This window comes from Temnothorax curvispinosus, unplaced genomic scaffold, assembly GCF_003070985.1.
Source record: "Temnothorax curvispinosus isolate PA1 unplaced genomic scaffold, ASM307098v1 QBEX01017087.1, whole genome shotgun sequence".
NCBI classification, from domain to species: Eukaryota; Metazoa; Arthropoda; class Insecta; order Hymenoptera; family Formicidae; genus Temnothorax; species Temnothorax curvispinosus.
In genome coordinates this window covers 77326-95909 of record NW_020226867.1, presented here as the reverse complement: position 1 = coordinate 95909, position 18584 = coordinate 77326, and the positions used below count along the sequence as shown (strand labels likewise).

Sequence of the window (18584 nt, the reverse complement as noted above, 5' to 3'; positions counted from 1 at the left end):
ATTGTCGATTCTGAGGGAGCAATTAAGGAGCAATCGTTTGAGCTATAATTCATTAAAAAATATAAACTTGCAGCGCCAACTTATTTCCGGTATGTCACATGCTCCGACGCACCACTGTCGGTGATCCAGACATCTCTCTTATCGGCTTCTCGTAACTGCCTCAACTGCTCGACCGACGGTTGTTGCTGTCGTCTACTGCTGGCCGCGCTTATTGTTTCGCTGTGTTTTCGTCTCGCATCTAATACAAACGCACAACTGTTACTCGACTGACCTTTGTTTTTGTCCTCGTTCTTCTGTTTGTCACACTGACTCACGTAATGCCCTCGCTCCTGACACCGGTAACACTCTATGTTTTTCGTCGACTTCCTTTTTTTTTGTCCTTGTCGTTGCCCTTGGCATTTGCTTTCTTCGTGACCGCTAGCGCGCTTGTCGAATCATCTTCTTTGTCGAAATTCGAATCTTCGCGTATCAGCCGCTCCAACAGATTCTCAATCGTTTGACGGTTTGATCGACACTGTCCCACGCTGTCTTGAAGACATTAAATTTTGTCGTCAAGCTCAAAATCTTTGCAATTACCGCTGCCTCCGATATCGGCTCGCCTAGATCCCGCAACTGTCTTGCCATGTTCTGTACGGCACTCACGTGCTGGATCACTGAGTCCGACGTCTGCATTTTATACGCGTAAAAACGCTGCGTTAACGCGCCCACATTTGAGGCCGATATTTGCTCGTGCAGAGTCATCAGCTTCTTCCACATCTCGAACGCTGTGATACAGACAAGCACACTATTCACTTGTTCGTCTTCCATTGCTGACGCAATAATCGCCGTTGCCTTGGCGTTATCCTTTACCCACGTTTTCATCGCTGCCACATTCGTGTTCTCGGGTCTTTGTCTCGTTCCGTCGACTACGTCGAAAATCTCGTTCACCATTAACACAGTGGTGATCTGGAATTTTGACGCCTGATAATTCTTGCTGTCGAACCGCTTCACGGATCGCACTAGATTATCGTCCGGCATGCTGAGATGTTGCAATATTGAATGTTGAAGTATAAATATCTTTCCAACATTAAACCTATGTTGCTTTTTCTAGATTGTTTCTTTATGTTGATACAACATTGAAACAACATTGAACAAATTATTAATCTTTCAGCGCTAATTTGCAACGACACCACTAAACGGCGCATAACAGTAAGATCAACTCGTAAGTAAATTTCAGTTAAGGGTGAATATAAGCAGACCCCCGGCAAAGAAAAATTACGACATCCGTGGGTCTTCAAAATAAAATCCAATTTGAGCTCAAAACGTTCTGTTAAATATTAATGATCATCTACAAGACATCTACAAAGCATTGCAATTCAGCGGACATTAGACGTTTGTGCAATGTTTTTTCAATATTCAATCTACGTTGAATCTACATTTCGCAACGTTAATACAATATTGTAATAGATGAAGGACCGTAAGACCGATATAGATAGGAAATCTGGGAGATTAACGTAGTAGTAAAGCAGTCGTGGGGTAGTAGCCTAAGTGCTAGGCGTGTGAACAAAGGATCCCGAGTTCGAGTCCCGGTCGGCTCCGTTAATTTTTACAGTTGCTTACAATATTGTAAATGTTGAAATTCAATGTTTTTAAGATGTTGATTCAATGTTAGTGTGCTGTATGGATACTATTACTATTACACTATTAACTTCTTATGTGGGGGCGTTTAGTTTCGCACGCGTATCGATAGCGAGAAGCAATGCGTGCGAACACCGATAAATCGATAGATCGATGCGACGGGATTCAGCGGCCGAAAGCGTTGACGATTACTTAAAAGACTTATTGAGATACACGCAACAAGTCGGAAACAGTCTCGATCGTTAAAAATATTTTATTCGTGAATAAAGGCCTAGCGTTATTCCTGAACAAGAGACTATTGTTACTTTGTTGTGCCTACGTACAATCACAACAAAATTGGCGACGAGGATTATCTGAAAAGCCGACATAAGCGAAATACGATATTCGCAATTACATACTACACAGTACGTACGACCTTGAAATCAGAATACTACACAGTACGTACGACCTTAAAGAGTGAAATTGTCTCGGTGCCATTACAAAGCAATCATGGCTTTACAACCAGCACGCGAGAACCAGCAATTCCGGGGTCGTTTGCGATCGAAGTTTTTGATCCATCGTCCACTACATGGAAACGATGGGTGCAGCGTCTACAAGGCGCTTTCTTGATTTTCGGGATCAAGGATAATGCGAGAGTTCCCTATTTATTACATTACGTAGGGGCCTCGGCATTCGATGTACTGTGCAATCGATTGGACCCAGTTGATCTGTTCACGCAATCGTACGACGTGTTATTAGTCCAGAAACTCGAGGAATTCTACGAGCCAGCACCCCTGGAAATAGCTCAGAATTACCGTTTCTATCAGAGAAAGCAAGGGGAGGAGGAAAAAATGCAGCAGTTCGTTGCAGCTCTCCATAAGCTAAGATTCACTGCAAATTCGGAGATTATCTCAAGACGGCGCTACAAAACCAATTCGTGTTCGATCTTCTAAATAAAAAGACTCAAGCTCGGTTATTGGAAAAGAAGGACTTGGACTTCGACGAAGCGGTAAAAATTGCCATTACAATGGAGCTGTCAGAGAAGAGTTCGCAGCAGATGAAAGGCGCCAGTTCAACGTCGACAGGTATCGATCTGCTAAAGGCAGGGAAGAAAACCCCAGGGAAAAATATAGATAATAAACAGTTCAAATCAAAGGCCAGGAAGTATGCTGCAAATGCGTCTAGTTCTAGTAATAAGTCTAATGTAAAAACTAATGTAAAGTGTTTCAGATGTGGGAAGTCACATTTAGCTTCTAATTGTAAGTGCACGCTCAGTAGAGGTATTCGTTGCCATGACTGTAGGAAGCAGGGGCATCTGCGTACAGTTTGCTTTGCTAAGGGCTCTACCAATCAGTTACAGGAAATTTTGAGCTTGAAACACGTAAATTTTCGGGATAAATTTATAACAACGCTCGACATTAACGGGAAACCAATAGAATTCAAGGTTGACAGCGGAGCAGCGGTGACAGTTATTAGCGAACAGGATATTCAAAGGATCTATCCAGAGGCGACCATACATAATACCCAGTTACAGTTAATTTCATATTGGTCGTGTCTTGCGTAGCAAAGGTTATATTACAGTTAACGTTAAATATAAGGACATTGCGAAGCGACTTAACATGTATATATAGTAACCCCATAACCCCATAACTTACAACTCCATAACTCTATAACCCCATAAACCTGAAAATCTAGCAGACTCCCAATAACCACCTGACCTGGGGGAGGAAAGAGCCAAGACAGCAGGCTTCCAAAAATCACATGACCCTGGGAGTTATGCGGACAGAAGGAAGGATATACAATAACATACCTAATATAACTTTATAAATTCATAACTTTGAAATCCTTGAGCACCTAATATTCTATTTCGGAAAGCTTTTAGACAGCACAACTCATGATCGTTTATGTTTTCATACCCTCTTATCTTCAAATGATTTGTGGAGTGGATTCTGTTTACGCTTCCTCCCTTTCACAACATTCTCTCTTCAACATCCAACAGAAGTCAGCCATCATATTTATATTCCATCTACCCTGGTAACGACGTTCCATTTCTTTGATATCTTGATGAAATCGTTTTTCTTGCTCTTTGCTGTAATCCCCAAGATTTTCTGGGCAGTAATCATGATGTGAATGAAGGAAGTGTAGCACGTTAGGGATCCTGTTCCGATCGCAAGTGAGTCCGCCGTCCTAGGAGTGATAACCCTCATACCTCCCTAGGTCGTAGTATGAGGCCTTTCCGACTTTGACGAGGACAAAGTCAACTCGTTGTCAGACACACTACGGCTTCATCCTCACACCCTAACGCCCCCCCCTTGCAAGGCAGCACGCGTTCGCCGGCTTCGTTACCTCAGAGGATCGGAAAATGGATCATTCTACACATCCTTGATTGAGGCAGTTGTCACTATCTCCAACATCCTCTGAGGCAGCAGGATTTTCAATTCCAATAACGAAATCAGAGATTCCGTTATCAGAAGAAGAAACATATCGTTTGAATTCTTAGAGTGCCGTCCCATGCAGAACGGAATTTTGGAAAACGGAATCTCGGAATCATTCTTATTGGTTAGCCCCATGGGAATCGTAGCGGAAAACGGAATCTCGGAATAATTTTGATTCGTTAGCCCCACGGAGCTAACCAATCAAAATGATTCAGAGATTCCGTTTTCCGAAATTCCGTCCTGTATAAGACGGCACCCTTAGACATCCAGGTATGTACAATGTATATGGGATAGCCACATATATATAAATTTGATGGTACTCCGTGAACATAATTTGGGACTTCTGATTTGAATGAGTGAAACTCATCATTTTGTTCATATATCCCTCGTTCTATCAAGATTGTCCCGATTGCGCACACGACAATATTTCCCGATCGGACACGGTAACGATTGCACACGGTGTCGTTCGGACACGGTGTCAATCGGACACGGTGTCGATCGCAAAAATTATTTAACATGTTATAAAATTATTTGAATAAAGTAAAGCGCGCCACTAACCTATATAAGTTAGTGACGCGCTTTACACAGTTAAATACAAAATATTTGCTTAAAGCAGGGCACACACACACACACACGTGAGTGTGCCCTGCTTTAACAAAAATCACAACTTTTATTTCGCTGCGCGTGCAGCCACGAAGCATGTGTTCGATCGACACCGTGTGCAATCGACACCGTGTGCAATCGTTACCGTATCCGATCGTTACCGTGTGCAATCGACACCGTGTGCAATCGTTACCGTGTGCAATCGACACCGTGTGCAATCGTTACCGTGTCCGATCGGAAAATATTGTTGTGTCCGATTTGTAATGTGCGCAATCGGGACTCACTCGTTCTATCCCAGTTATGGTGTTATAGGGTCATGAGGTTATGGGGCTTGCAGGTATAGGGTTCCAGGGTTACGGGATTAGTACAAAAAGGTTATGGTATTCTTAGTTTGGCTGTTTGGAGTTGAGTGAGCTACGGAGTTTGATGTTAAGTTGTGGGATCTACGATTTAATCGATTTTGTAAGATGTTTTTGGCTGTAGAAAAAAATCCTGACGTGTAGGGGCAAAACTGAAATCATATTCGGTTTCAGCAGGCGAAAATACATGAGAATATCATGGTCTAATCCATGGCACAGACAACTTTTCTTTTTTTTGTGAGCCTGTGTAATTAAAGGAGAAGATAAAAAATAAAAAACGATTTTTTTTTATTTGAAAACACTTGTCTTGCATAATTGTATTATATGTGCACTTACTTAGCTTTAAAGCCCTGTGCCTGCAGTTCTCCGCTACTGAACACCATCACGAGTCTCGGCCCGTCGCTCACTATGTGGCTCGGATTGCTCTTATTACCACACATCTCATAATCGAATTTGTCATAAGAATCCGTCGCTTCTTGACCTTTTAAATATAATTTTAGATAGCCGTCGGTACATGTTGTCCTGGGAAAGCGTAAAAGAGAATGCGATGCAAAATGACATTTACGTACTGTCACACTGGCAACACAAGGAGAACAAAAAAATCAAAATGATGTCAATTTGACGTTATATTGACAAAAAAAAAATGAAGTAAATTTGGTCAATATAACATCAAATTGACATTATTTTAACTTTCTGTCCTCCTTAGAAATACTTGATAAATATAATTAATACTTACTCTCCCTTGGGTATCTGTATTGTAAACATTAGAAATTCCAGTCGCACGCGCTCTAAATGTTGCGAGTCTTGCATACCGTAGATAAAATAGCGACAGACAACCTTCGGTATATAAGGATATGGAAAATTTGGACTAACTACGAATCCTGATGTTTCTTTCTTGCTAAGGATCTTCTGATCGCATTCGGATCCACGGATATGCTCGCCTTGATATTCCGTTATAAAATCTACATTATTAAGAAAGATAATAAATAACGATTAACAAAATTGTAAAATTTCATAAACAAGAAACGAGGAGTCACGATCAAGACGTCTTACCCAAGCTGACGAAACTCTCTGAGAACTCGAAGATTCCTTTAAATCCTCGATTTTGTGTATTCGCCGTGCGCTTTAACGTGGAAAATAGCACGAACAAACTGTTCTCCGAGGAGTATAATACCAAATTTCGTTGCTGGCCGCAATACGTGCCGATAACGGCGGTCGAATTATTGGGACCATCGTACACTTTCACGTAATCTAGCGGACAACTATGGAATAATTTTCTTGTTAACTTGAATTAAATTATGTCATATCGCTATAGATACCTAATGCAAATAGATTTAAAAATCTAAGATATACTTTTATTTAAAAAATGGATGATCTACAGGAATTAATTTCTTTTACTTTGGCTGTTAATTATTAGAAATTCTGTATAAAAATTTTACATATTTGAAAAAATTTTGGCCTTGCAAGTACGTACTGTGGCCCCCCAAAGAACAAATCAAAGTCACGAAATTCCAACCGCACACGTTGTCCACGCCGCCCGACAAATTGATAGGTACAAATAAGATCTTTCGGATAAGTACCAGGATAAGTAGGAGACAGTATGTTTCCGTTACGTTTAGTTTCTACATGTATTATGAAAGAGCACGGTGTGCTTGGCTCTGGTGTGCCAACCTCGTATTCGGCTGCAAATAAGTTATATCAAATATGTATTATTAAATTTCTATAGCATTTTTTAAATATAATCGAATATCCGTATTCTTAACATCCTTATTCTTAATATTTTCTCCTGCTGCCTTGCCATTGTTTTATATCTATCACATGATAATACATAAAGTAATAAAATACACTGGTGGAAATGAAAAAAAAAGAACACCATGAAGAGCCGATATATTCACTACTAACGTAAGGTATCCCCAATAAAGATTTCCATATGTTGTACAATTTTGCCTTTTTTATCATATAGTAATAAGACTTCTTTGACTACAACTGGCAAATTTTATTAATAAGTCAGCACGACGTTTCGACTCTAATTCGAGTCCTTTTCAAGTGTATATATATTCTTACGAAGACATTCGTTAGTCACGACAATGTGCCTGCAAGTCAGATCTAAAGACTTCCCTATTATTTTGTCATATATTGCTGTCAGGTTCTCTGTGTCCTTTTAAAGGTTGATCATTTGATTGTGTTTTTTAATTAAAAATATCTCGGCAATTTCTCTTTTTGACATGTTTTTCTTTATGTAAAATTTTTGTATCAGACCAATTAAACTCATGATTTAATTCAAGCCAGTGTTTGCTTATTACTGAATGATTGCTGGCGTGCTTTCTTATGTCAAACTTATGTTCCTTAATTCGAGTTTCAAGATGTCTTTTTGTTTGTCTTATATACGTCGCGTCGCAGTCTGAACAGTTCTCATAAAAAATTACAGCAAAAGTATCCGTAATGTTTTAAACAACCTTGGCTTTGATGTCGTTTATACTGTGCCTAAGAAACTCAATAAAGTTATTAGAAGAAGAAAGGGACTTGGTTAGCGGATGTGTGTGTGAGTGGATGCGGTAGGCGATTGCGATATTGCGTATTGCGATTAGCTGCGTTCAGGTTTATTTTGGCGATAAGTAAAAAGCGAGAGGGGAGATAAATTGCAGAGGAAACGGTAAGATTGAAGGGAAATAAGAAACTATCGAAAGAGAGGTCTAATTAACGTGATAAAAGTACGTCGAAGTTCAAGGTTAGGTCAGAGAGGGGAAAGGATAGGCTAGAGATAATATAGGGAATTTGCTTTTCTTTTTCTTAGCATCGTGTAACACCGCCTGAAGGTACTCCTAGAAAAAAGGCAGATGGCGCAAGGCAATCGGCGAAGGTACAATTACCGGAGGCAAAGAGAAAGATGGCTGAATATAGTGACAGAGTTTAGGAGAGGGAAGTGCGCGATACAGCACACTCAAAACTGCGGGAGGGGAAAAAGGCAGAGGAAAAGAGAGTCATGGAAGAGGCGAGGAGAGAAAGATCAAATTTAACGAGCATTATGGAATGCTTACAATGGACTAATTAGGAAGATGAAATAAAATTGCGAAAAGAAAGAGATGTGAGAGAGAAGCGGAGAATATTTTCAAGAGGGGCAACAGAGCAAGCAGAACTCCACCAGAAGTGAAGAGGTTGGAGGCTGAGGGGAAGAAAAGAGAGGCGAAGAGAGAAGAGAAAGGTGCATTAATAGCAAGGTGCATTAATAACGAGAAAGGAAATGAGTGAAGTTAAAGCTAAAATGTATAGGCTGGAAGAAAAGTAGAAGGGAGAAAAGGCTAGAAAGTAGGCTGGATAAAATGGAAAAAAGAGTAGAAGATTTGAATAGAATCACAAATTTCAGTTTATTATAACTGGCATATTTATTCGTAAAAAATCACAACGTTTCGGTCCAGATTCGGACCCTCTTCAGGTGAACTCTTACACAAGCATTCGACAGGCAATTCGTGACAATGTTCCCGCAAGTCAGAAACCGAAGAAAAAGAATTTCGTTTTCTTGTATCACGATCGCTTAAATATTATAAATAACAAAAGAACTAAAAAAGTGAAGAGCAAAAGCGACTTACATGCTTAGTGCGTTGTCAGCAAAATATAACGATGTAAGTGTTAGTAAAGTAAAAAAGAAATAAATTAATAAGACGTCAAATTAGTATAAAATTAAATGTGTATATGGAGCGTGTTAGGAAGCACGTAAATATATCGCGACTGCGGAGAACAATGCGTAAGAACATAAATTATTTAAACCACGTAAAGGTTACATGCCTATTATTTTGTCATAAATTTAGCTATTTTCATAAATTGTTGTTAAGTTATCGGTGTCCTTCTGTAGGTTTATTGCCGGTGTGTGTTTTTTGATGAAAAACATCTCCGCAATCTCTCGTTTCTTAACGTTTTTCTCTCTATGTAGTATTATCGTTCCCGCCCAATCAAACTCATGATTAAATTCAATCCGATGTTTGCTTACTACAGAATAATTACTGACGTGCTTCCTAATATCAATTTTATGTTCTTTAATTCGAGTTTCGAGGTGTCTTTTCGTTTGTCCTATATAAGTAGCATTGCAGTCAAGGCAGTCAATTTTGTAAACCAATTCAATTTGTTTCATGTAATCGAGTCTATCTTTACCCTTTTTAGTTTCTTTGTTATTTATAATATTTAAGCGATCGTGATACAAAAAAATAAAATTCTTTTTCTGAGTAGTCTTCGGTTTCTGATTTGCGGGAACATTGTCACGAATTGCCTGTTGAATGCTTGTGTAAGAGTTCACCTGAAGAGGGTCCAAATCTGGACCGAAACGTTGTGATTTTTTACGAATAAATATGCCAGTTATAATCAACTGAAATTTGTGATTCTATTTTATACCCACTGGCGGAAAAAACTTTTCCATTATTTTAGTAGATTTGAAGCGACAAAAAGACGGTGAAAACTCGAAAAACGAAAATTTAGCTGAAGAGGTGGCGGAGAGAGCAATCAATTTGCTGAAGAAAAAGGATGGTGGTAGGAAGTTACAAGGAGAGAAGATCATAGAGGGGACAATGGAGGAAGTAAGAAAATTGAAATTGAATTTACTGAAGAAGGTGAATAAGAAGAAAAAAAGTATTAAGGATGCAGCAGGTGAATTCCTCAACAAAGAGTTAGATTTCAGGGAAAAAGTGAAAAATGTACAGGTTGTAGGTAGAGAAGGAAAGGAGGTGGTAATTGTGGAGCTGTACGATTGGGAGGTAAAAGAGAAAATAATAAAGGAGAAAAGGAAGTTAATATAGGTACTACAGGAAAAGCGTTAAAAAATAGGAACATTGGGGGAGAGTGCCGTTACTTAATGATAGGATATGGTCGCTGGAATATGCCGACGACATGGTGTTTGTGGCGAAAAATATGGTTGCGTTAAAGGACATGATAGACACGTTAAGAAGATTGTTAAAGAAAAAAAAATTATCATTATGTGCGGATAAGACTAAAGTTATGGTTTTTAATAAAAGAAACAAAGAGAAAAAGGAAAGATGCAAATAAGATGATAAAGAATTAGAAGAGGTCCAGACATTCAAAAACCTGGGTTTTGTATTTAATAATAAAGGAAATTATAAGAATCATATAAAAGAGCTGAGTTGTAAAGGAAGGATGGCAGCCAATAGAGTCTGGGGATTAGCGGAAAGGATCTGTAAAAACGATTTTTATAGGAGACGGATGTTATTTAAATACTTAGTACAAAATGTGTTGTCGTATGGTGTGGAGATTTGAGGCTGAGCGGAAAAGAAAGAGTTAGAAAAGATTATGCTAGATTACGTAAGGTAGGTTTATAAATTGGATTTCTGCACACCGAGATATTTGATGTCGAAGGAATTAAGACTTAAAAAGTTGAGGATCGGATGGGGGATAAGAGCAATGAAGTTTGAAGAAAAAGCAAGGGCAGAAAAAGAAGATAGATGGGTAAAGAAATGTTGGATGGATAAGGATAAGAATAACTGAGGGGATATGTATAGTAAAAAGAAGGAACTATATTATAATAGGAATGGCTGGGGAGTGCAAGCTATAGAGGGCATTAGGGCAGCGGGGGGTGATATAAAGACGGAATTGGTGCACAGGGTTTGGGAGGTCCAACGACAAATAGAGGAGAATAGAATAGTGGAAACTAAATATAATGAAAGGTATAAGGACCTCTATATGAGTATGGATGGACCCAGGTATTTGAAAATGGAAAACTTAGTTAAGTTAAATGCGGGAGATAATGTAAGAGCGTTAATAAGATTGAGATGTGGAAATATGGAGGAAGGTAATAAGTATTGGTTGGAGGATAAGAAATTGATGTGTGTGTTCTGAGGCTAAGGCAAAGATACCTTAGGCACTATGTCCAAGACTGTGGTTACACCAAAAACTGGTTCATATGGTTAGGGAATAATAATAATGAAATTGTAAACAGATTGTGTAATGATGTATTGGAGAGAATGAAAGGCGACGTATTGACGAAATTGTAGGGGGAGAAAAAATGTAATATAAAGAAACGGAAATAAGAACATATTAAAAGTGTGCGGAATGGGTATGAATGTGAGTGTGAATGGAGTTGAGGTTCTATTGTAAACCTAATCCCTTCTTGGCTTTTTGCTAAAGGAATAAACGATTGATTAATATTAGAAGGGGAAAGGACAGACTGGATGATATGAAACAGATAGAATTAGTTTATAAAATCGACTGTTCAGACTGCGACGCGACGTATATAGGACAAATGAAAAGACATCTCGAAACTCGGATTAAGCAACATAAATCTGACATAAAGAAGCACGCCAGCAATTATTCAGTAATAAGCAAACACCGGCTTGAATTAAATCATGAGTTTAATTGGTCTGATACAAAAATTTTACATTAAAAAAACATGTCAAAAAGAGAGAAATCGCCGAGATGTTTTTAATTAAAAAACACAATCAAACGATCAACCTTCAAAAGGACACAGAGAACCTGACAGCAATAAATGACAAAATAATAGGGGTCCCATAATCAACCTCTATTTGTCATAAACTATTATTGTTTATTAAATATTGCTCATTGTGTTGTCCGTTACTGAGGCGTGCAGACGTGCTTCCTGACACAATCAATTTGGACTTTTTACACTTTAATAATTGACCATGTTTTATCATCACACAACGCACGAAGCATGTAAGTTAGAAATTTTCCTTTTCTTTTTAACCATAAACTCATTTAGTTATTTATAGTTTAAGCAAATTCCGTCTCGTTTCTTTCTAGTCTTTAGATCTGACTTGCAGGCACATTGTCGTGATTAACAAATGTCTTTGTAAGAATATGTATACACTTGAAAAGGACTCGAATTAGAGTCAAACTCGTGCTGACTTATTAATGAAATTTGCCAGTTATAGTCAAAGAAGTCTCATTACTGTTATTTATCCACTGGCGAAAAAAAATTTTTTCATTTTTTATTATACACCATGCTTGATCGTACGAATGAACATAGTGTTGTCAGATATTGGTAGGGATAAAGTGTTTTTGATGTTCTTTTTTCCATTTTCACTAGTGATAAAATATAAAAGATAGAATACAAAAGATGAGGGTGATCAAAACTGGCACGACTGTTACATGGAGTAAATTGTTATCTACATAAATATATCTTTCTCGTTTAATATATCTCTACCGTGAGTACCAAAAGTTCCAGAACGGTCAATTATCTCCAATAAACCAATACTTCCTGAGATAATTAGCCGTTCCAGAACTTTTGGAATATACTCACGGTATACAAATACCTTACACAACTTGAACGTCTTAAATATCTCACTCATGTAATAATGCAAAAAATGTCACAGAAAGACGTTACTTGTTTTAAAAGGCAAATAATGTGATAAGCAAAAAAATTTTTTCAAGGTCATATTTTTCGAGATTACAAGGTCATCGATATTTTTTGAAACGGAGCTATATAAATATTTTGTCATTGCATAGTAATAACTTAAGACCAACGGTATTATTACTTTAAATACGAGAAATCCAGAAATATATAAGAATAGATATAAATAAAATAATTACGAGATTAATTTAAAAAAAATTGTATATTTTAATAAATTCTGAAAATAATGCCTATTAGTTTTGTTACATTTTTGTAGATAATTCTTTGGTCTTCTTTACAATTTTCTGACTACAAAAATGTACCGAAATGTATAATAAACTTCTTTTTAACAATTTATTAATAGTTATTTGTGTAACAAGTGAGGTAAGATGAAAATTCCCGGGTGTGGAGTTTACGCACGAGCCGAAGGCGAGTGCGGTAACCGCACCCGGGAATTTTCATCTTTACACACGGCTTACACTCCCTATTTTATGTTGCAAGTGCCTGGAAAGTGGTCTATCACGCACGCGTAGCGTGCGTAATGGGGCACTTTCCATGCACGTGTTGCATAATAGTTATTTGTGTAACAAGTGCGGGAAGTTGAGAATTGGACACGGGTGCGAAGTGGACTCGCCTTCGGCTCGTGCGTCCATTCCGCACTCGTGTCCAATTCTCAACTTCCTGCACTTGTTACACAAATAACTATATTGACAAAAGTTGTATGGTTTCAAGAAAGACATAATAATGGTGGCAACAATTCGATCTTGGATAGTCTTTTGAAGGTCACGTGAAAGTCACCTTTTATTTCTTAAATAAAACCCCATTTTCCATTGCATACTCTTGTAGCTTACCTTGAAAGCTTTTCAAAATAATAATAAAGCTCTTTTTTGTTTAGAATTTCCTTAAATATTTTAAATTTTATTATGATATTTTTTATGTAAAATATGAAATATATCGTAAAGTAATCACTTTTCGATGATTTTACCTTGATACCTTTATACGTAGGATAATGAAAGAAATCGAATAATAATATTAATAATAATATTAATATGTATGTATGAGTTTATTGTATATCCCCGCAGGGTTTACAAGGCGTTTTTGTGAGGAACGATCCCAAACCTCTTACAAATACCAATCCCCTTATACCCGACCTGGCCGCGTGCGACCCTTTACATCCTGATACCCCTCACTCTTTCGGACCCTGCCTCTCCTTTTCTTCCTCCTGGCCGCTTCTTCTGTTGGACTTCCGTTGGATCCCTCTTTCCGTGCTTCAACTCCTCAGCTCTCCGCCTCCTCACCGCTCCCGCCTCTGTAACACAGGGGTAACCTCCTTCTTTTTTCCCTTCGCCTCCCTCTCCTCTCTCCTCTTTTTCGACCCCCGACCCCCCTTCCCTTACTTCTCCTCCTGTTTCCCCTCATCCTCGTTCCACACAATCTACTTTCCTTCCACCCAAATTCTATTGACTCTCTGCTTCCGCCCTCCGTCCGCTTTTCTGCCTTCTTTCACTCTCTTCCTACAATTAATTCTCGGCACTCTAGGTCCTCGCTGTAACTCATATGGTCAGGTCCTTGTCCACCCTTATCCCCCTCCTCTGCCTAAATAGCCCACACCTTCCTAACAGCTCCGCTCCCTCCTTCTCCTCCCACTCCACTATCAGAACTTCTCTCCCTCCCTCCCCGCTTCTTTCCCAGACCCTTTTAACCTCCCTGCGTGTCCGTGTGTGTGCGCGCCTTCTATCTCACTCCTTCTCCCTCACTTACTTGTTCACCTTTCACCTGCCCACTCCTTTTCTTCTTTTCTCCCGCTTTTTTTTACCCTCTTTATTGCTTCACTGCTTTCCTGCTTTTCTCGCAGCTTTTTCACACTTTCTCCTCTCTCTACTGTCACCACGTGCCTCACCGCGCGCTCGCTACGCTCCGTCGACCCCGCCTCTCTCGATCTCTCGATCTCCAACCTCGACCCTCTATCGTTGGCGCGCTGATGCGCGTTGCGCGTTTGCCCATCTTCTCTCGCGCCATCTCCTCTTTCACCGGTATCCCCTCTCTCTTCCTTACCGGCCCGCTCTGCACGCTAATTCCGCTGCCAGTCTCGCCGCCCTGCAGTGGTACCAACCTACCTTTTTGAGGCAGCCGGCACCCCGCTCTGGGCCGGACCGCCAGTGATGTCTACTTCCACCGTTCTCCTCGCCAGCCAACCAACGTGCCACGCGTCACCACTCCGACCGGTTAGACCCTGCTCCTTGCCACCTCTCCCTCTCTCGATTCTCTCTCCTCTTCCGTCTCTGCCCCTTCTCTTCCTGTTCCTCTCGCCGCATCATCAAAACCTCACTTTCAACTCTCTTCTTCTCCCTCGATTTCTGGCCGCTTCACCTCGATTCTATCCTCACCTCCAATTCCACCGCTTCCTCTCCACCTCCTTCACACCCTCTTTTAATCCTGCACCTCCACCCTTTCACACAACTTTGTTTTCGACCCTATTTCTCCTTTCCGAACTTTCCACCTGCTCCCCCGCCGAAGGCTAACGGGGGAATCCTAATAATATTAATATAATAATATTAATTTTTACATTTGCAATTTTGTAAAATTAAATGTGTTCAAAATGCAACCTTTAAAATGATTTGTTTTGTTTCTTTCTTTTTTCACAACAATTAATTTTTTCATTATTTTACGTATAAAAGTATTAAATCATCGAAAAGTGAATACTACGAGATACTTCATATTTTATATTAAAAATATCATGACAAAGTTTAAAGCATCTCAGGAAATTCTTAACGAAAAAGAGCTTTATTATAATGTTTTGAAAATGTTTCGACAAGGGCTACAAAAATATGCAATGATAAATAGGAGGTTATTCTATTTAAGAAATTGAAGGTAACTTTGGAAAACCGAGAAAAACGCTTACTTTCCTTTAATAAATCGCTAATTATAAGATATTTAACTCATAATAACGTTTTATTAAGGGGGAATATACACCTAGAAAAAAAAAGGTAATTTTTGGGAATTTTTTTCAGGGAAACTATTGAAATTGTCTGGTCGGGGTTTTTTCTAGTTAAAAATACACACTTTCAAGAATTTTTAAAATTTTTTTATTAAAAAATGTTGCAAATTCACGGAGTACTGGAGTCGTCTACGGAGTGCCGTAAAAAAAGACGATACCCAGCGGCGCTTCGTCAAAAATCATCTAAAACAAAAAAATCAAACAGGAAATAAAAATAGATACTATTATCTTTGGCGTGACGTAGCCGATTTTAAAAATATTGATTTTTTACAAAATGGCGGACGCTTGAACTCAACGTAGCGATTTTCAAGATCCCCAATTGATTGGTACTGATAATAATTAGCGTCAATAATTGGTGAAAAGTTTCGATTTTATCGACCAACACCCGAAGTCGGTAGCTGAGTGCTAGAGGCTGAGCGATTAGCACCAGAAGTCGATTTTCAAGATCGCTACGTTGAGTTCAAGCGCCCGTCATTTTGTAAAACATCAATATTTTTAAAATCGGCTACGTCACGCCAAAGATAATAGTATCTATTTTCATTTCTTGTTTGATTTTTTTGTTTTAGATGATTTTTGACGAAGCGCCGCTGGGTACCGTCTTTTTTTACGGCACTCCGTAGACGACTCCAGTACTCCGTAAATTTGCAACATTTGTTAATAAAAAAAATTTAAAAGATTTTTGAAAGTGTGTATTTTTAATTAGAAAAAACCCCGACCCGACAATTCCAATAGTTCTCCTGAAAAAAATTCCCGAAAACTACCTTTTTTTTCGCTTCTAGGTATATATTCCCCCTTAATTCTTTGAATACATTTTATCTTTGAAATCTTGCTTAACAACATTACTTATTACTTCTTCTGCCGCCTCAGCGTTTGGTCTGCGTCGCAATGCTCCGGTTTTTTCTTGAGTTGCGTTCCAACTGTTTGGGTTCCCTCGGTAACTTTTCTGACAGGAAAGAAAAGAAGTGGAGAAATAAATGGCGGAATTACCCACCGATTCGGCGGAGTAGACCCTTCGGAGCTCGGCGTTAAAGTCTTGATTTAGAAAGGCCGCTTTCTGGGAGGTGTTCGTTCTCCCGAGGCTGGACGATAATTGGTATTGATTGGTACTGATAATAATTAGCGTCAATAATTGGTGAAAAGTTTCGATTTTATCGACCAACACCCGAAGTCGGTAGCTGAGTGCTAGAGGCTGAGCGATTAGCATTAGAAGTCGACAGAGAGCCAAAGAAAGGGCGACTAGCGCCAAGAGTTAGCTTAGAGCTGGAGGAAGGGCGACTAGCGCCCGGAGTTGGCTTAGAGCCGGAGACTGGGCACCTAGCGCCAGAGGCTAGGCATCTAGCGCCAGAGGACGGCGACTGAGCGCCGAAAGCTGGATGACTAGCGCTAGGAGGCGATATAGGTTGCTGGACAGCTTGTCTTGGAGCTGCGTCTGGTGCCTCTTAGTGATTCCTTCCTCGTCGAAGCGAAAAGGAATCTGCTTACGGCAAAAGCGGAACGTGATTGAAACCTTTGGTCACCCTATAGCTCAATTTGTCTTGCTCGATTTTTACCGAATTCGGTTTTCTTAATATCCACTTCGTGGTTGCATTTTAAATGCAAGAATCACTTTCATCTATCAGAAACTCTTCGAAGATTTTACTTGCAATGGAACGCGTGGCCTGTCAAACGTGTGGTCAGAGTGACTTAAAGCTGTCCCACGGTCGTAGGCAAAAATAACCACGTGGCGTACGAAAGAAAATTCCGTGGCTTTTGAAGCGGAGGATAACCTTGTGGCTATTGGAGTAGCCACAGTGACCTTCACGTGACCTTCAAACGACTATCCAAGGTCAAATCATTGCCACCATCTTTTATTATGTTCTCCTTGAAACCAACTTCTGTCTGAAACATTTTTTTCTAAAACCACATGATATCGAGATATTTAACTGTTCAAATTAAAATAGAATACCCTGTATATAACATGCAATTTTTTAAAAATCTTTTACGGCATTTATACTTACAGTTTGTTTATAGAAAGTCATTAAAAAAAGACAGCAATTTTAATCCTGGTCTACCTATGTACCTATAAGCATTTTCATGCTGCGCATATCCCATTGAAATGGAAATAAAAGCGAAGCAAAAGATATCGTTCAATTTTAATGTGTTGCGAATACGGAAATTCGACTGCAAATATTTAATACAGACACATTATCAATAAAATGTCTTAAAAATAGTATAAAGACTTACAGGCGTTAATAAATCTGTAAATACCGCTGAAAATGTTCGGCTGCGTGATATTCTTATCGGTGAAGAAACTGAGAGCAATTCCTTGATACAGAGAAACCCGTCTACGTGGTGGAATTGGTCCACAGAATCGTCCACCAAACGGTGTCTCTATTAACTTAGTCGTGTTCTCTGATCGTATTTCCGAATATATATCCATATATTCATGGACACAGCTAAAAAAAAGTATATTGCGTGATTTTTACGTCTCAGATTCATATTCCTGCGTACATGTAAATTTGAATTTGTTTATATTCAGTAAAAAAAATAATAGTTTATGAGATTTGCTTTAGATACACAAAGATATATAAAGATTTATTACAAATAAGTACGAATTTATTACAATTCTGCTATTTGCGGGAAAGGAACGGTAATCCCTCCCCCACTTACATGTGTACTGTCTACACTGGGCAACAAAATTATCGCAACAACAATTTACGTCAAAAATTTGCCCAACTTCAAATAAGCATAACTCCGCGAAAAATTGTCATATCTGAAAGATTTTTTTTATTTTAAAGGGCGAAGTCTGTACTTTAAGGAACCATTGTTAGATTTTGAATTTAACTTTCCCCCCTCCTGCTGTTCTTCCAAAAGTAAGGACGTGTTACGTCTCCAAAAAATTGCATACTTTGACACATTCTACGGAGAAGAATGAATTTTTTTCGTAACTATCATGGCAACCATCGTAAAATATGAACTTTTACCTGCAAATTAAAAAAATAATTAAGTCCGTACGATTTTTTTTCGCCGAGGTATGGCTTATCAAAGTTACCTATGCATTTTTGTGCATTCAATCACCGCCAACATTAGTATTACCCAATGAACACTACGGGAAGCAGAGATCATCGCGAACTGATTCTTCGCACAGATCAGATGTGTTATACTGATGCCATAGAATTATTTGCCTGTCATGGTTCTCGTCATCTTTGAACACTTATTTGCCACTAAAATGGTCCAGAAATGTATGGTACCTTTCAAAATTGTGGACT

At 38.9% G+C, this 18584-nt stretch overlaps 1 protein-coding gene across 1 annotated transcript in view; it reads right to left on the bottom strand.

Annotated features, from left to right (window-relative positions):
• Positions 1–17765, bottom strand: part of LOC112467235 (tolloid-like protein 2) — a gene marked incomplete at its 3' end in the record, with an annotated part of 97870 nt that extends 80105 nt beyond the window's left edge. The window contains exons 1-5 of the mRNA XM_025035759.1: positions 17560–17765; positions 6468–6675; positions 6047–6255; positions 5730–5955; positions 5330–5515 (exon numbers count right to left, since the gene is read on the bottom strand). Coding sequence (XP_024891527.1) covers positions 5330–5515; positions 5730–5955; positions 6047–6255; positions 6468–6675; positions 17560–17755 — 1025 coding nt within the window. The remainder of the gene's footprint in view (positions 1–5329; positions 5516–5729; positions 5956–6046; positions 6256–6467; positions 6676–17559) is intronic.
• Between the last annotated feature and the right edge of the window lie 819 nt (positions 17766–18584).